Raw genomic sequence first — 18,157 nt, forward strand, 5'->3', positions numbered from 1 at the left:
GCAAGCATTTTTTTCACTTCCAAAATAAATGTTTATTTTTCATGTGCATCTGACCTCAAAGAGGGCAGAAACTCTAACACGCACAGACACACACGCTTTGTAAACCATGTTCACAGGCCCCTCTGCATGGAATTTTATCTGGTTTATATTTGGATCACAGAATGGGCAGGGCATGGAGGCAGTTTGAGATATCACAGGTCACCCTCTCTCATTGCATACTTTGCCATAAAATGCATAAGAACAAACAAACACACACACACACACACACACACACACTATAAATATATGTATGAATGAGCGCAGTAAGGATGGGGGAAGCCAAATGTTGATCCATTCCAGGCCACCCTCTGCAATCAAAGAGACCTCAATCGCTAGAACCACGATAACAAATGTACAGAGACAGAGGATAAAATATACAAAAAAGGACTAAGCAAGATAAATGAGAAAAGGTACAAAGAAAGGGGGAACGACGAAGGACAAGGAGTGTGAACAAGACCAGGAAAAAGGCTGAAAGAGGGAGAGACCTGCTGAGTGAAAAGAAGGCGGAGAAAGACATGCTCATATCTGAGGTGCAGATTCTGTCACCAGTGAGATTTAATATACCGTTTAATTATCAGACTGCGCATCTGTGCAAACACCCACATCCTCTGCTGTCTGCGCCAGAAAGACACACACACACACACACACACACACACACACACACACACACACACACACACACACACACACACACAGCTGACAAAAAAACAGACACAGACACACATGTGGTCTTAAACAGTGGGAGGCCTGGTGTACAAAAAGCTATTATAAATTGAGAAATGCCAGAACAATAGTTCATGCAAGGCACTACAAAATGCATGTGTGTGCATATGTGCATGTGTGTGTTTGTGTGCATATGTGTGTGCGCATAAAGATGATTAATGAGCAGAAGAGAGATGTTGTTTATTTAAGAGTTGTACTGCGGGCAGTGTGACAGGGAGAGGGGGATTGTGGGAAAGTTAGATGTAATGTATATTCAGAACTATCAGGCTGATCAGTGTGATCATGTGCTACTGCATCCAGGGTAAACTGTGTGTTTGTGTGTGTGTGTTTGTCACATCGGTATGCTCGTATGCTTCAGTATTGACTAAACAGAAGGAGACAGGCCACAAAAAATTGTGTCAATCTGTGTGTGGCATGTGCTGTGAAGGTGACAGATGGCGCTTGTCACAGCTTCAGTGGTCACAAACCGTTTACCCAGGAGGCATTGCTCACAGGGTTTGTTTTGATGCAGAGGAGCACCAAAAGGGGATCGCATTACCACTCACTCATCGCCTTCACATGGCTCTGCCAAGTCTCCCCCTCCTTCTCCCCCTTTCTTTCTCTATCCAGATTTTCTATCTCCTACATGAAGTACAATAAACACTCCCCTTGTTTTATTCACAAACCCACTTCCACAAAGATAAACACCATATTTTGTTGCTTGTTCTTGCTCTCCTTTTGACTCTCCCTCTAACACACACACACACATTTTTCCCTTCACACACCACAGACGCTGTGTAGTCGCTTCCTGTGCGAGGAGAGGGTGCTGACAGATGTGGAGGCAGTGGTGTGAAGGAGACATGGAGCGGAGAATGGGCTTGGTCGGGAAGAGGACGGGCGCCAAGTCTGGCAACTGCAAGATCTACCGCGAAGATTAGCCTTCACACGCTGCTAACAGCAGAAAGAGGTTATGATATATGTGGGGTACATTTTATAAAATGGGGGGCAAGAGGTCGACTCTGAGGTGTGATTTTGATAAGAAGCTTCTGTTTTCGCTCACGTGCAGGTTACACTTCAAAAGGCCCACATGTATGAAGTAGCTGAGCCGGTGCGAGTTATTTTAAGTGCAAGGTAAGTGTTGCACTGAAGACAGTGTTGCTTTCATCCGCACCGACCACCAGTCACAACCAGAGCTCTCTGAAGTTCTCCTGATCGACAGGCATGACTGTGACACCATGTGCACACACGAGCACGTACACATGTATGCGCGTGAGAGAGAATGTTTCTTCTCTTACATCCATATGTCCAAATGTAGGTTTGCACATAGCTATTAATATGACCTTTAATGAGGTGAGAATACCAGATATCTGATCTGACTAATATCTGATTATCTGTGAGGTGTCATCACTGTGTTTTGTATACACATGAATGTAAACCAGCATTTCTCCCCTTTTTTAACTGGCTTTTGTTGTGATGGTTTGTCAAAGGTTTTATTCTGTCTCATGTTTGTTGCATTTCATTTACACCCACTTGAAAGTGGGTGCTACAAAGGTCCCAGGCACTAAAGCATACTGTAAATTCTGCACTTGTCACATGAAAAATTCCACTCATGACCCATGGTTTATGTTTCATGTCAACCAGCTGTCCCTCTGTCTCCGAGTGCCAAACAGAAATGTGTTAATACATCCACTTCACAAAAAAAGACACTCTTTCTTATCTTAAACATCTTCTACAACAGAAAAGTGATTTATTAATTCCAAAATGGGACATTTCCTTTTGTGCTTTATCTTCTCCACAGGAACGTCTGGGTCAGATACAGGGCGGCAGCCACCCCCCCACCCCCCGCCCCCGAAGCTAGTGAACATTCAAAAACTTGCTGAAGGACACATCAGCAGGGAGGACTGTTGCCATTACAGTGGACTGGAGCCAGACTTTCCAGATGAAAGATGAAGTCCTTACTCGACCAAGTTGTTTCAAGTTGCTGCTAAATGCAGCGTAATGAATGGAAAGTCTTTGTCTGCATTTGACATGAGGAAAGTCTCAAACTACGTCACACAAAATCATCTTCAGTATAATTCCAGTCATAGTGAGTGTCAAGCCAATTCTTTAGTGCACAATCTTTCCTTTCTGAACATATTCTGTGGATTTTTTAGCACTCTATTATTAATGAAGGGGCATTTGTATGACTTTTTGTCCTAACTCTAATAAGCATTAACAAAAATGTGTGATTTCGAAATTTTCTATCTTTTGTTTATACTGGAAGTCCCTTCTTTGGACAGAACCTCTTAGCAATGACCTTAATCCTCTATTGCTACATCCGCATTACAATTTATTCAGCTGTCAAGGAGATCTTTTTTGTCCCTGGAAAAATTTCTTATGAAATAGATTAGACTATGTCTAAATGTAATCTCTGTATGGAAATTTCCCAAGGAAGACAGGCATAACATATCCTTAGGCTGCAATTAAAGCTTATAGACAAGAATTTCAAATATGTATAAGCAATATACAATGGTGGGAAAAATGACAGAAAAAACTTTTATGTAATCATCTGTTAAAGCCAAATGTTTTTTCTGACCCAGACTATATTGACCAAACAGCAATCAGACTGAAATGTTTACTGGAACAGTTCAGCACATAACAGAATATGGCACACAGGCTGCTAATAAAATCTTCCAAACTATATTAACAATGATCCACTTACTGTTCTAACTGTATTGGTTTTGTGCTAAATGTATAGATAACTCTCAGGCTAAAGTACCCTTATTACCCTGAAATGTTAACCCTGTCCAAATCCATTTACCCAGCGTCTAAGTGGCTTTGCATGCTGTCTGGCTTTTGACAAGCAGTTCCCAAAGTCTAGGAGCTTCCAGACACCTCACTGATACATGTAAGAAGGCCTAACACTTCACAGCAATTTCTTTTACAAGAGGTTTGCTGTAATACAGGAAAGCAAAATGATCATAGGTGTGAAGTTGTGCAGTTAAATTTGATGTCCTTACCAACATTAAAATCCTTTTATGGATGCAATGTTAACCGCACAGGGGTCTCTAATGTCACATTCATCACGCTTCAGACTAATAAAAAAAAAAAATCACTCTACAAACTCACAGTCCAAGACACCCACCACTTCTGCAGTGAATTACATGAAGCAAGAAAGTTATGAATGTAAACAAAGATGTCTCTACATCAAGGTTTAACACACACTTTGGGGCCACAAACCGGCACTCACACACAAACCCATAAACAAATACACGCAAGCACACACAGACACACACGGTGCATACGCTTAAAATTTATGAGCCTTAATCTCCCCCATCTCACATGTAAACAAACTTTGTAAAAGAGAACACACTGTGATTGTGTGTGTGCGTATACTTGTTAGTGTGCGAGTGTCAGCACATATGTCTGGGACTGCGCGTGAGAGTGTGTGAAAAAAGAGACACCGAGACACATAACGTCAATCAAGTTACTTAGGTAAAGTCACACATGAAACCTGAATGCAAAGAACACATAACTGGGGTAAAAATCTAATCTGAAGATAAAGCATGTCTCAGATCTCAGTCTAACAGGAACATCAATAGGCTTAACACATACAGTCTGTGCAGTCTGCTGGCTTTTAGCTAAACATAGGTTAGACTGAGAATGTCATGAGAACCGATACTTTGGTACCAGGTTGTCATAAGTACCACAGGTACCGAAGGTAAAGAAAGTGTCGTAGGTACACCCTGACAGCGTCCTACTCTGACATCAAAGTCAAAGAGAAGAAGGCAGGCACAGTAAACAACAACAGCAACACGTGGAATGACGGCGGCAAGTGCAGCAACAGGTCTGCTGCGATGTGCGGATAAACAAAAACGCACCAAAACTGGCGTATGGAGATATTGGTGTATTTGACGCAGATCATCGGGGGACAAGTTATAGACAAGATGAAGCCAGTACGAAACGGTGCCACAGAGCATTTCCAGTGAAAGCAGGAAAAACCTCAAACTTATCTAAGCACCTCAAAGACAGACAGCCAGACATGTGCACAGAATTCAAGGTGAGTGAGTTTCAGTTGGTAACTTTATATTGACGTGTCAAAACTTTCACGTCCTGAAATGTTACCGTTATTGTTTGTGAACTGGCGTCTCTTGTAGCAAAGCTCCACACATAACGTTCACAAAGGCTAATGTTAGCTTGTTTAGGCTAACACGGCGACAGATCGTAACGTGAACTGGGTGCTCGCAACGTTAGCAGGAAACCACCATTACCGTTCAGTTTGTCGAAATTTAACAGACTTTTTAAAGGAATATTTTCACATTACATTCAATTTAAACTACTGCTTGCACACTGACTATATGTAGGTGTTTGCATGTGTGTGTGTGTCACAAATAGAGTGAGAATACTATTTATGAAAGATACCGAAGAAAAGGGGAAGGAAAGGAGGGAAAGAAGTGAAAGTTCTATGTTTGTCTCTTTTCATCCCTTTCTCCAAAGGGACACCAGAGACTTTAATTACCTGCACCTGTAAGCATACAATGAGCCACACCCACCAATCTGCCAGTGGACCACACCCTAGTTCCCACGGTAACCCTCCTAAGACCCCCTCCCGCCCCTCCTACTGCTACTGTAAAACACACAACACACAAAAAGTCCCAATACTGTACAATGTGTACACAGACATGAGGGAAGGAGGTCAGCAAGAGGAGGAGGAGGGTCTACTCACATCCAGAGAGTCCTCGTTGACGATGATGAGGGACATGCCGTGTGTCACCAGACGACAGGAGTAACCTGAGAAACAGAAACCGATAGTGGAAGGTAGAGAGTGGGCGGTGGGAGTGAGATTAGATTTGCTCAAACTCAAAACACAGGTGGAAAAAAATGGTATCATGTTCAAGTGAGTCCTGCTTCACACACACAGCTACCTGATCCCTCTGTCGTCTATCAGCCTGCAGTGTTCTGCTGCGCATACATCAACTATGTCATGCTCCAATTAAACATAGCTGACCACTATGCAGAAAGCTAACACAAGTGTTAAAAAACAGGAGAAAATCATGTTGGAAACTAAAGATGTCACTTTAACTATACACAAGTGTGTGGAAAATGAAAGGGGATTAGTATAGGACAGAGAAAGTCCCAACTGAACAGAAGATTTTGTTTTTCAAGCCTTGTTTTTTTGGACATCTTCCACAAACCGACTGCCAAGAGAAACTAATGTCATAACTGTCCCCTCTACCACTGGAAGACTGGCTGCTGGCACATTTCGCTCAGAGATTGGAGGCATGTCTGGCATTTCACAGCCCACATAATTGAATTAACTCCACAACACATACAGTTTCTTACACACTGCTGCACGCCAGTCTACAGCTTCCACCCTATCGCTGCATTCATATAAGTCACTACCCATGTGATTTAAAAGTCGTGTTTTATCTATAGTGTTTTATTTTTAGATGCTTTCCACTCACCTATGTTGATGGCAGTCTCCTGCTTGTCTCCGGTGAGGACCCAGATCTTGATGTCAGCCCTCATCAGAGTGGCGATGGTCTCTGGCACGCCAGCCTGGAGACGGTCCTCTATGGCTGTAGCGCCCAACAGCATCAAGTTCTGTCGGTGGAAAAGAGGAGCGTGAGATTTAAAAAACATTGTGAGAGCGAAATGTGGCACAAAGGAGGGAAAGTAGGTTAGCATAAATCATATTTAAGCTACAAGTTCAGCCAGACATCACCAGCCTGTATGTGAGGGCTCTTTCTCTCCAGAGAACATCATCCATATCTAATTTAAGGATGAGAACGATGCCAGCGGGCAGCTCAATCTAGACCTCTGTACCAACTCTGTGTCTTCGTGCCAAGAAGTAACCCATTACCTTTCCCTCCTTGCTTTAATTTGTTCAGCATTTAAATGCTCGTGTACCCTCATTAGACACACTCGGACGCACACACAAACACTCGCACAGACACACAAGTTAACACTACTGTGTTGTTGACTCCAGTTTTATGGGGCTTTTGGCAGGCTGGCGCAGGTAATTACCCTTGTGGTCTCCCAGTCTGAGCTCCCCTCCTCCTCCTGCTTCCTCTTTTTTTTGCTCTTCACTCACTTTTCTCACCTTGACTCTCTCCTCTAAATCCTTGGTTTTCCCACCTATAAGTTCAAACCTCTACTGAATAACTCTAAGCTGAAATCTGTTTCCCACTACATCAGCGTTACTTTACTGACAAACAAACTTCCATAATGATCGACCTTCTCCAGCACACCAGGATGTGTCCTTATACTGTGATGAAAGGAAAGAAACACAATTTACCCACAACTGCGCTTCTGAGTGAGCATTGTTAGGCAAGTACACCACGGTTGTTAAAGTGTGGAAAATAATGGAGCCACTCTGCCACCTGCTGGCAAACATGAAGCGTGTGTGTGTGTGTGTGTGTGTTTGTGTTTGTGTGTGTTGGTAACCGTTATGTTCTTTCTGCTTTGATTTCATATGAATCTATCAATACCTCTTATTCAGTTTCATACGTGCTACAAAAAGAAGTTTAGTTAAAAATAACCACGTCCACCTTGGAAAGTTTACCTGGCAATCGCAAGCACAAATTATCATTAAAATTCAACATTCTGGGGTGTAGACTTACCGTTTAACTGTTAAGATAAAGATCATTTAAGATTGGCAGGCGCTTTGCTTTCACCAAAACATGTCACATGAGGTCAGAGCCCAAATCACACACATCACTACAGAGTGAGAGAAGGTGTGTTTACCTTTTCCAGTAGTTCATAACACTCCTCTAGCTTCTGAGCACGGTCCTTGAGTACGGTGCTGACCCGATTGTATTCCTTCAGCCACTCCTGATAGGCGCCTTCCTCCAAGTCCACATAGGCAAAACAAAGAGTTCTCAGGCCTGGGTGGATCAGAGGGGAGGAAGGCGATCAATCACTGTGGTCATGGAACAGCAATAGATCATGTTTTTAAGTGAGGGTGAATAGTCCAATGTTTTTCCATTGGAAAGCTGAGAAGCTGGCTGAAGGGAGGAAACCCGGGGGCCAGTAGGTCTGATTTGATTTAAACCTTAAACTGTAGTGGGGTTAAGCAAGGTCAAGTCTTTAACACTCTGATTTATATTGAAGATCAGATCACAAAACCTGTCCACAAAGTTCTGAGTCATAGTCGAGTCCTGACATACAGTGGAGTCAAGAAGTCTAAGACGCTCTTTTGGACCCTACAGTATTCTTCAGTATGCCGTTTTAAAATTGCAGCACCCTGTTCCAAATCAGTCTCTGTACTCTAAATTTGTACAATTAGAGCGTGTACGCTCCTTATCCTGACTGCATGTGTCACTGTCGTTCAGTGTGACCAGATAGCTATTCAGATAGTTTGCCTGAACTTGTGTAACTATGCTGTGGACGTTAGCCATCTTCTTCTGTTTGGGCTTGCACGGGAGGGGGCAAGTCTAGCAAGATTTTTCTATTTCGCCTAATCACGCCTGATGCCATCAGATGTTTGACTCAAGTCTGACTTGAGTTGAAAGTATGTGACTCAAGTCCATTCTTCTGTGAAGCCGTTTGCGGTTCTGAAAGCACCAGCTCAACAAAATGATGAAAAAAGCCTTTGAAAAACAAGACAAAAGCCAAAACATCACCAATACAGAGCAAAAAAGTTACACCTGAGTAACAGTGAAGCAAAAATAATAAGAAGAGATGTTGCAGACACAGATCACTTATCAGTAACAACATCAACACAGAAAAAATGAACATCTAGTGAAGCAAAAGAAGCGTTTTCAGGTAAAAACTTTTTACCTTCAGTAGCAAACTGTTCCAGATGAGCAACAGTTAATTCCTTGTACTGGGATGCCTCAGTCAGACGTTCAAAAATGACATTATCCTGCAATAACACAAAGAAATTACCCCCGAATTGAAATACAATGCCTTATGAAAAATAGTCTGGAGACATTTGGAGTACTGACAGCCAATGATAATGGATAATGAGATAAACATACAGCTCCTTTGCAGTACAGCCGTAGCTTCCCGTTGGGGGTCCTGACCACCACAGACATACGTTTGCGGTTACTGTAAAGGAAGCACTGGGTTTAGTTTCAAAACATACTACAGTCTTATATCACAGAATTATTTACTGAGTGAGAGGGATATTTATGGGGTATTACCTGGAAAACTCCAGCACATTCAGCAGCTCGTAACTCATCTCCTTTCCTCTCTGAAATACACAAAGAAACGTCAGTCCCTGCTGTTACAGAGAGCAGCTGTTACTGCAGTGAAGTGCACAGATACAAACTTACAGCTTCAATGATGACAGAATGCGGCGTCCTCGCGGTGAATTCAAAGCCAAGTCCTTTGGCCCCCTTGACCAGTGCTCCTTCATCTGGCGAAGAGGCCTGGTAGATGATCTGGGTGCCGTCTCTCTCCGGGACCACCGTGTGGCACACTGCCATCATTGTCAAGAACTCGCAGATCTGAGGTGATGTAGGCTGAACGCACACGTGCAAACCAGAGCAGACACGGTCATTAACACCAGAGTCTAGTCATAGCAGATTTGGCTTCAAATAAAGAAATATGAGAGAAGCTTCAGAGACACCTACATGGTCCTTCTCAATGTTTTGGATGAGAGTTGGGTCGTCAAACTCTGTAGAGTTATTGCTGCTGGACGGCAAATTGCTGTGAGGGGGAAAAAATACAAGAAGAATTATTTTAGTTATTGCGTAGGAAAAAATCATATTTTTGGCCTTCAAGTGTCATTGCAGGCTTCTAATGTTCTGATCAACGCATACACAGTAAATCCATTTCTGAGAACATGCAGAGTCTAAAATGACGAGGAGAATAACAGAAAGAGAAGACGGAAGAGACGGGCAGAGGAGAAGGTTTACCAACCTGAAGTCCTCCATCGAACGATCACAGTCAAGATCAGGGAAGTGGCTGCAGTGATGAATGAGGTTGTATTGCAAAAAGGAAATCAGTTCAGAATCAGCTTATGAGTTGATTAGTTCATTTGTGCACCCATGCAAGAGTTCAGTCAACTGAATTAATAGCAGCTCATTCTTTACTACAGGTTAGTCTGAGACATGATTAGGTAAACAATTAGAGATTAAAGGAAGGTCAGTGCAAAAGTGCATTTAGTGGAATTCTAAGCTAATTTTCCTTTAGTCAGAGCGAAGAGGCAAGAATGTATTTCAAAAAAAAAAGAATGACTGACCCATATGTTATTCCTGCGATGGTACACTTCTTAAAGTGCATGACATTACAGGTCAGAGTTCCCGTCTTGTCGGAAAAGAGATACTTCACCTGAAAAAGACAAACAGTCCACAGGCAATGAGAGCTGACACCGCACGTTTTAACAGGCCTGTGTTAACTGAGACTGAACATGTAATGGTAATTCTGAGCTTTAGCCAATGATTATGAGGAGGGGGAGGAACTGACTTGGCCCAGTTCCTCATTTAGATTGGACGTTCGAGCCATGGCCGGTGTGTCTGTCTCTGAGTAGTACATCTCCACATCCTGAGGAAAAAAAAACAAAGACACAAGCAAAGTTATCAGGAATATCTGACCGCCTGTAGTTAATCTATTTGATAACATGCATTATAAAACACAGATGATTCATACCCAGTTGATGAAGAGTGCCTGTGTGAACTTGACCACCTCCAGGGTGACCAGCAGGCTGATGGGGATCAGGTTGTTGTACAGGATGATGAACGTCAGCAGGTTATATGCAAAGTTTGTGGAGATGTCACCTGCACACACACACACACACACACACACACACACACACACACACACACACAATAATCCCTCATTTACTGACCCTTCATTTGTGTATTTATTCTAATTCTTCATCACAGTAAGGAGACATGAGTTCCAGAAAGTGGAGTGTGGTATGTTTGCGTGTATGTTCTTACCAGCCCGGGACAGGTACCAGCAGGCATCTTCAGTGTGTTCTCTGTTCCAGATGGCAGCGCCAACAGAACTGACCAGAGCCATGACCAGCAGGATACCAAACAGGACCAGGATCTGCATGTTGGTCACCCGCTCCACATTAGAGCGCTTCAGTGGAGCCTTGGTGGAGTTCTGGGAGGTGGACAGGTCGGTGTATAAGTGAGAAACACAATACTTTAGGTTTTTATTGAGTTACATTACTCTGTCTAGGGAAAAAGTCTACATTCTAATTTAATTTGTCATATATAAATACAAACATAAAACTAATATTAAAAGTATTTTGGCAGAAGAATGTGTGAGCAATCGCAACACTGGAGCTGAAGATTAAAAGTACATCTCGCCTTGGACATGCTCCCAGTTATGAATGTGTCACAGAGTTAATTAAAAGCTCTAAAGTAGTCCCATGAAATCCACAAAATATCAAAGCCAACTCCAAAACTCTTTGGCTGTAAGATATTTCAACGGCAGGATTTTAAACACATTATGCACAGACCGTTTACTGAACTCAGACAAGACACTGAGTTTACCTGCATTAGTTTGGAGTCATGACCGGTGTAGACAACGATTCCCACAACCCACTGAGTGTTCCTGAGCTGGGCGCCGCGCAGCAACACCTGGTCCGGGCCCAGGGGAGCTGGACTGAGGAGAAAAGGGAGAAGGGATGAGCACAAAACATGATAAATGGATACAGATTTGGGGCGACCTGCATTTTCCAAGTTACTTGTGGGTATAATATCTGCATTCAAAAGAAAAATGCTCTATATACTTTGAGTACTTTCTTCTTTTAAGTCCCTTCTCAAGCTTTTTTGCTTTGTACTGGATATGGTAACTATAAAATCTATGACTACTTAGTCATTTAATCCTTATGTTTTAGCCACATCTGTCTTGCACAAAGATATGATTTAGATACTGACATACTTTACATGTTAAAAAAAGCATTTAAGCATTTAACACTGGCAGTTCAACCTCTACTGTCAATCAGTATCCTATCAGGACAAAACAACTGTGTGTGTGTGTGTGGGTCTCACTTCTGGTTCTCCAGCCGCAGTGTGCCAGTGAAGTCATACAGGTGTCGGTTGGGGCCTTCACACTCCAAACGACCAGAGAGGCCCATCAAATCCTCCAGGGTCTGAAAACTAGCTGTGAGCGACAGACCCTGGAAAGAAATCAACCACAAGTCGAGGGAAGTTTATTGAGGCAATGAGATGATCATAAAGTACATAATAGAAAAACTAATTACAAAAACAGGGGACAGAAAGAGAGCGAGAAACACTATGAGGTCTTGTGTGTGAGCCATGGGGATTCAAATGAGAAGACTGTGAGGAAGTAAAGTTTCATTTGATACAGAGCCCTGAAAGTTGATGCCAACGTTTTCTAACATCTTTAATTAATTCGCTCACTTGTATCTACTTGCAGTGATAGGTATTAGATGTTTCCAAAACAACAACAACCTCGCCACTAAAACCTAAATTATTGACCTCTTTTCAGGCGGATTAGCAGCTCCTTCACACACGTGACCCACCACAGTTTTCAAGGGGCACAAATACCGAATCTAATCCTAATTTATTTTAATTGTAGGTGTTACAGTGTTTATGCTGCACATATATATTTGTAAAAAAACTGACATATGTCGTACCTGTCTGATCTTTAGGTTGGTTTCTCCATCCAGGTTTGAGGTCTCAGTGTAACACATGGCCTGAGGTTCACTGGGGAGAGGAGGCAGGGTTGCATCAAAATATTGTAGGGTTTAAAATGATGAATCCATCAGGCGACAGAAAAATCAATCAATGACCATTTTGAATAATGAATAATTGATTCACTGATTAGACATTTGCTGATTACAGCCTCACAGATATGAATTTTTGCTTCTTTTACATCATTTCATACAATTTTAAATGGAACCCTTTTGGGTTTTTTGACTGTTGGTCAATTTTAACACTTTACCACTTAAGGTTCTAGTGAGATTTTTTTACACTAAACAATTAATCAAAAAAAAATACGACTAGATTGATTGATAACAAATAGTCATTAGTTGCAGCCCTAGAATGTGTGTATGTAACGTCTAACACACAACAAATGATTAGTATAATAGGATACATTAATGGAGGACACATGTTAACAGGCAAACATACACAAATGCATATGTATGCCCACAGACAAACAAACACACACACACACACACACACTGGAGTCTGACCTGGAGGACACTATAACCATGTCAGCTGGAAGGTGCTGCCCATTGGTCACCTTCACTATGTCTCCTACTGCCACCTAGTGGCCAGGATGCAGCATTGCAAAAGTGTGAGGGAGAAAAAAAGGTGGGGAGACAGAAGAAGAGGGGTGTTAAGACAGGGTCGGGGGAAATAGGAGGGGGCAAGGGAGGAAGACAGAGAGGGGAAACAACAGGCAAGTTCATTAGTGACCAGCCAAGAGGCAGCCAACAGAGAGAGAGAGAGGAAGACATGAAATAAAGTGACAGTGAGCACAGTGGTGCACAGCTTAAACTGTTTGGATTAGGCTGCAACAGAGGCAGACCAGAACAAGATACAAAGATTACAAGCATGTAGATATGAGAGAGAGGGAGAAGGGAAAAGGAGGCATTCACGGTTCACCTCATTTCAAGGAGACAAATCACAGCACTGCATCCAATCCAACACAATTATATTACAAAACTACAGCATTTTGAAAAATTACTTTAAAGAACTGGGAGACAATGTCGTACATAACACATAATTTGAACAAAAGCAAGTGGGAGAAAAAGTTAAAAAAATAAATAAAATAGGACCAGTACTATTCTCTGGATTCCCCCATTACAAAGAAAAACCTGTATGATAACATCAGAAAACTGAGGTCTGGGAACGCAGGTGAAGTTGTTATCAGAGCCGGCGCGCTACACCAGGCGCAGTCTAAACTACTCAGTCTTGTTCCTCAGGCTGCTTGTTCTCCTGAGATCTGCAGGCAGAGACTTGTTTTCCCAGTGCACAGGAGGGGAGATAAGCTTGACTCCAACAAATAACACGATCGTGGATAACGTTCACTGCAGCATTATCGATTTCTAAACACAGCTCTCTCTCTTAGGAACTTTCTCATGGCTTTCTACCAAAGCAAAACTCTACTAGGCCTTTTGCAGACTTTTACCTTTTTTTTTTACCGTTTTAAAAAATGAAGGAAATACAGAATTCTCCAAAATCATATTGGGTAGAGTTTATGATATAACAAAAACAAATTAGACAGCAATGAAGGCAAAGAAGAAAATTGAATATTTCAGGGAAACTACTTATCACCACTTCTTCTCAACATGAACATTACTACGTTAGCGAGGCAACTGAACCAAATTCCTTCACCTGTACTGACCCTGAATAACACTGGGCCTTCAATTCCTGTTCTCTACTGTTTTCACACACATAACAAGGAGTCAAATTTGATTTGATTTGATCCGCTGAACCAAGACTGTACACAGCTGGACTCAGTTAATGAGTTCATTAAAGAAAAAAGGTCACATTCAATATCTCAGAACATACATTACATTGTGACAAACTCGGTTCAATTTCCCTCAGATACTTTAATTTGGCAGATTTTTCCCTGGAAGAAAAGTAAGACCAATAGACAAAACCTAATTATTCACCAAACAACATTGGACACATCAAGCCTAAAAACTACAAACAGACACACTTGTTATCTGGCTCCTGAAACATCAATACAAATTGGAAGAGTTTTATTGCCAACGATCCAAAAGCGCAGACAGATGCTGAGCCAACACAGACTGAGTGACCACAGTCGGGACACAAAAAGAGAAGGACACAAGAAATCCTGGAAACCAAGAGCACATACGTGATCACAGCAGAACAGGTGAGGATGAGACAGAAACGCAGCTTCTCTGAGACGAATGTACACATTTAACAATCACAAAAAAAAGGAAGAACTTTGATGTTCATTCCCAGTTTTAAACAAACCGATATGCTTTGTGTTTGGCTGCAAGATATGCAACACCTAATACTATTATCTTGCTGATATTTATTGTTTAATTAACGTTCCTTTCTTGCCTGTTTGCATTACCTTATAATTCCATTATTGTTTTACCATTTCTGCTTCAACTGCTATAGTTAGCCTTGTAAATATGTATCTTTTCCGACTGCACTTCTCACAGTGTTATTCCAGGTCACATCTGCCAATAAGCGGACTCGTAGAACAGGGCGGGGGCAGTGAGAAAGCAAAAGCACAGGAGTGATGAGTGAGAGAGCGACAAAGATGAAGTCTGCGATGTTAGTGATACCTGTTTCCAGATGATTGTCTGCCAGGCTCCGCTCCGCAGCACTGAGAGACAAGGACAACAGAGCCATCAGTCAGCCTATAGAGCAGCTCTCATACAGTATTCATAGCGACTAAACTTTTGTCTGGGGCTGCATGGCCTGCGCTATAGTGAGTGACAGGCAAGAGCCATTCACTCAGCCATGAAAGGAAAACAAAAACCACACAAATAGATACAAGCACACTCATGGAAAAGTGCACATAGAGTTGATGCACACTAACTAGCACACACATACCTGTTGTCTTCTTCTTGTTGACGGTGTTGTCTGCTTTGTGTCTTTTCTGTAAAGACACAGATGAAGATGCATTAGCTTTCGAGAAAACCATTAGCTGTCCCTCTCTCCTATGTGAAACATTTAAAAAAATGAGTTAAAAGCCTAAACTAACTTCTGACCATGTTGCAGGTGCAGCTATTGTACTCACATAGTCCTCTATGATCTCTTTGATCCCGGCCACGGTGAGGATGAAGATGAGTGGGACCAGCGTGGTGTAGCGACCGGTCGGTGATACATCAGGGATTTGCTGAAGAGAGTCAAAGAGAGGCAACACTCAGAAATCATTGCTGAGGGAGAGTGTTGAGCACATTGAAGCACCCATAAGAGACCATCACAGTTGTTACTGCATTAGACACATCCATGCTAGCTTTTCAGGATAACTGGTTCAGCTTGCACAATGATACCGATAACAGATCTATTGAGATAAATATTGTTTTCAACATCCCAATGTCTGTTTATTTCAAATCACACAATGCGGTGGGTTGAGCCATGTTAGCACAATAGGAGCTAGCGCAATTTTCTGTGAGGATCACAGAAGAAAAAATAAAACCAACTTCCCCTCATCTCCTCCCATCCATGAAAAAGGAAATATCGCACTTATCAGGTAGCAACTTCAACACTTTGTGAAATTCACCATCTTACTATTTACTGTCTTCTGTGAACCAATTCTTCTTAATCTTTAATGTTTTTTAGTTCATAAAAGTGTTAAAAGCTGTCATAAAGATACACTTGCTGTGAGGAAAATGATGAATACAAGTAACATGCAAAAAAGTAAATAAGTTATATCTAATCAACTCATGCTGATGTATCAGTGCTCATAAAAAAAAGTGATTTTTTTTTGAATGACACTTGTATTCTGTTCACTTTGGCCGAATCTTAAACTTTTTTCATCCAGAGAACCTCTCTCATCTCTCAAAAATCCATAATACAGTATTTCAAAAATAACTGGGCCTGTGGGAACACGGGTAAGTTTAAAAAAAAAACAAGACTTTTCAAGATCTATTCTTTAAAAGCCTGTGTGGGCCACAGAACCAAACTGCAGCCAAACAAACAGCACTCTGAAGCCAACAGCGCTGACAGCTGTTGTTAACGTTTTGTGCGTGGGGTTTACCTGCATGAGTGCGATGAACAGGAAGAAGGCGTTGGCAGCCCGCCTGATCTGCTCATACAGGAACCGCGGCAGGAAGGTGAGAATCCCATACTTGGTGGTACTGCAGAATAAGACAAGAAGACAGGAGACGTTACACTATGTTTACATTTAGACAGGAGGACGCAGAGCCAATGAGTGCATTAGTAAAAGTTCGAATTCAAGCATAAATTGTGAACTAATGATTTTTTTTTTACCTGAAGCACTCGAACAACATTACTTTAAGGGCTGAACAGCAATTAACTCTATTTGGGTTTTAATATTGTAGCTCAAAATCAATATATAATAGAGCCATTATGGGCTGCAGTTGCATCATACCTATAAATAGACCAATATTTTGAATCTAACAATCTATATTTAGGCTCAAAGCCCCAGAAAACAGGTGCAAGAAACCTTGGCAAACTTGACCTATCTGCCAATCAACTTTATTGATCAGACAACTGTATTGATTAGCCTTGTTATAGCCAGGAGCTACCGTAAGAGCTTTTAGAGAGGCTAAAAATAAAAATGTCAACTTTCAAGTCAAGGCCAGCCTGTTTTTTTCCTGTGTGGCTTGAGTGAAAAGTAAGAGCTTCTGCAATGGCTTTTGTTTAATGGAAAGTGCGTGTGTCTTTGTGTGTTTGTTTGTGTGTGAGTGCACCATGTGCATGCAGTGAATGGTGAAACACACACTTCCATCACAGTTGAGAATCTCCTAGGAGATGAACCCGTACCCACTTTTTCCGTCTGCCTCGCTCACACAGTCACAAAACTACAAAGAGCAGGACATTACACACAAACCAGCACATCAACAGCTGTGAGTCTGTCACACACACACACACAGTATCCTGACCCTGATGCTCTGCCTCAGAGTTAGTGATACTACACCTATGATCCTACAGATAAAGTTGCCTTAATCTAATCAAAAACAAGTGATACTAAACTCCGCAGACGCACAATGACAAACATACATGTTTTGACGGGAACAGGAAAAAAAACAAGTCTAAAACATCTGGCTGTGTTATTTTTCATACTATAGATGTTCAACTTGCTGGCAGTGTTAACAGCTGTTAGCAGCAGGGGTGATGCTCTCCTGCTGCTGTGTGGCTTTGTCGTGTTTTTATTAAAAAAAAAAAGGTCAGTGTTCTTCGTACACTTAAGGTCAAAAGAAAACACTGGGCTGAAGTCAGAGAGGAGTTTTCCCTCTAAGTGAAACAACACAGGCAGGTTGATTTCCTGGAAATGCAAATGTTTGTTAAAAAATAACAATGAGCAAGATACTTTGCTGCATTTGTGCGCAGGAGAGCAGCACTAATGCTCATGTTGTTTAAAAACAACTGCATACAATGAAATATGGAAGTCAAGGACATAAGGAATGGACAGGAGGTGGGTTGAGTATACAGATAAAAGCTACAAGGCTTTAATCTCGGGAAAATCAATAAGGCTATCGAACCTTTCAAACACAAACTACAGAGTTACAGGAAAGCAGGGACATCAAAGGGCACACCTCCAGAGCCAAATGCTCCCTGACTCTCCAATCAACATGCAGCGTGGGCAGGACACTACACGTGATCCAATCAGATGAGCCAGGAAGTACCCGCTTTAATCTTATTTGTAAACCTGAAATAGGCTCTTTTAAAAGTGAAATTGAATCTCCTGACAATAACGGACCGCTGCATGTCAACTGACCAACAACCCGCCTTCCACTCTCATGAACATGAACCAAGTGCTCCGTACAGCGCCAGCAACAGTTTTATACAGGGGTGAAATTACATTGGCATCTGACTGATCAAAAATATGA

At 41.9% G+C, this 18,157-nt stretch overlaps 1 protein-coding gene across 8 annotated transcripts in view; it reads right to left on the reverse strand.

The window, feature by feature from the left end:
* The window catches only part of atp8a2 (ATPase phospholipid transporting 8A2), a 50,160-nt gene that overhangs the window by 23,220 nt on the left and 8,783 nt on the right, over nucleotides 1-18,157 (reverse strand). For 6 of the 8 annotated variants that reach the window (XM_023417057.2, XM_023417056.2, XM_023417055.2 and 3 more), the window contains 21 exons: nucleotides 16,342-16,441; nucleotides 15,379-15,477; nucleotides 15,192-15,237; nucleotides 14,921-14,961; nucleotides 12,845-12,918; nucleotides 12,284-12,353; nucleotides 11,676-11,803; nucleotides 11,175-11,286; nucleotides 10,611-10,779; nucleotides 10,318-10,445; nucleotides 10,135-10,212; nucleotides 9,911-9,999; nucleotides 9,589-9,633; nucleotides 9,300-9,375; nucleotides 9,000-9,188; nucleotides 8,868-8,917; nucleotides 8,703-8,772; nucleotides 8,503-8,587; nucleotides 7,468-7,607; nucleotides 6,186-6,324; nucleotides 5,447-5,511 (listed from right to left, as the gene is read on the reverse strand). In XM_023417057.2, the coding sequence (XP_023272825.1) occupies nucleotides 5,447-5,511; nucleotides 6,186-6,324; nucleotides 7,468-7,607; nucleotides 8,503-8,587; nucleotides 8,703-8,772; nucleotides 8,868-8,917; nucleotides 9,000-9,188; nucleotides 9,300-9,375; nucleotides 9,589-9,633; nucleotides 9,911-9,999; nucleotides 10,135-10,212; nucleotides 10,318-10,445; nucleotides 10,611-10,779; nucleotides 11,175-11,286; nucleotides 11,676-11,803; nucleotides 12,284-12,353; nucleotides 12,845-12,918; nucleotides 14,921-14,961; nucleotides 15,192-15,237; nucleotides 15,379-15,477; nucleotides 16,342-16,441 (1,993 nt within the window). Of the gene's footprint in view, nucleotides 1-5,446; nucleotides 5,512-6,185; nucleotides 6,325-7,467; nucleotides 7,608-8,502; nucleotides 8,588-8,702; nucleotides 8,773-8,867; nucleotides 8,918-8,999; nucleotides 9,189-9,299; nucleotides 9,376-9,588; nucleotides 9,634-9,910; nucleotides 10,000-10,134; nucleotides 10,213-10,317; nucleotides 10,446-10,610; nucleotides 10,780-11,174; nucleotides 11,287-11,675; nucleotides 11,804-12,283; nucleotides 12,354-12,844; nucleotides 12,919-14,920; nucleotides 14,962-15,191; nucleotides 15,238-15,378; nucleotides 15,478-16,341; nucleotides 16,442-18,157 lie in introns of those variants that run through there. The other 2 variants (XM_087176780.1, XM_087176782.1) reach the window with 2 other exon arrangements.

The sequence above is a fragment of the Seriola lalandi genome, unplaced genomic scaffold (genome assembly GCF_002814215.2).
Source record: "Seriola lalandi dorsalis isolate HSWRI2012SDOR001 ecotype SW California unplaced genomic scaffold, Sedor1 jcf7180002054570, whole genome shotgun sequence".
Classification (NCBI taxonomy): domain Eukaryota; kingdom Metazoa; phylum Chordata; class Actinopteri; order Carangiformes; family Carangidae; genus Seriola; species Seriola lalandi.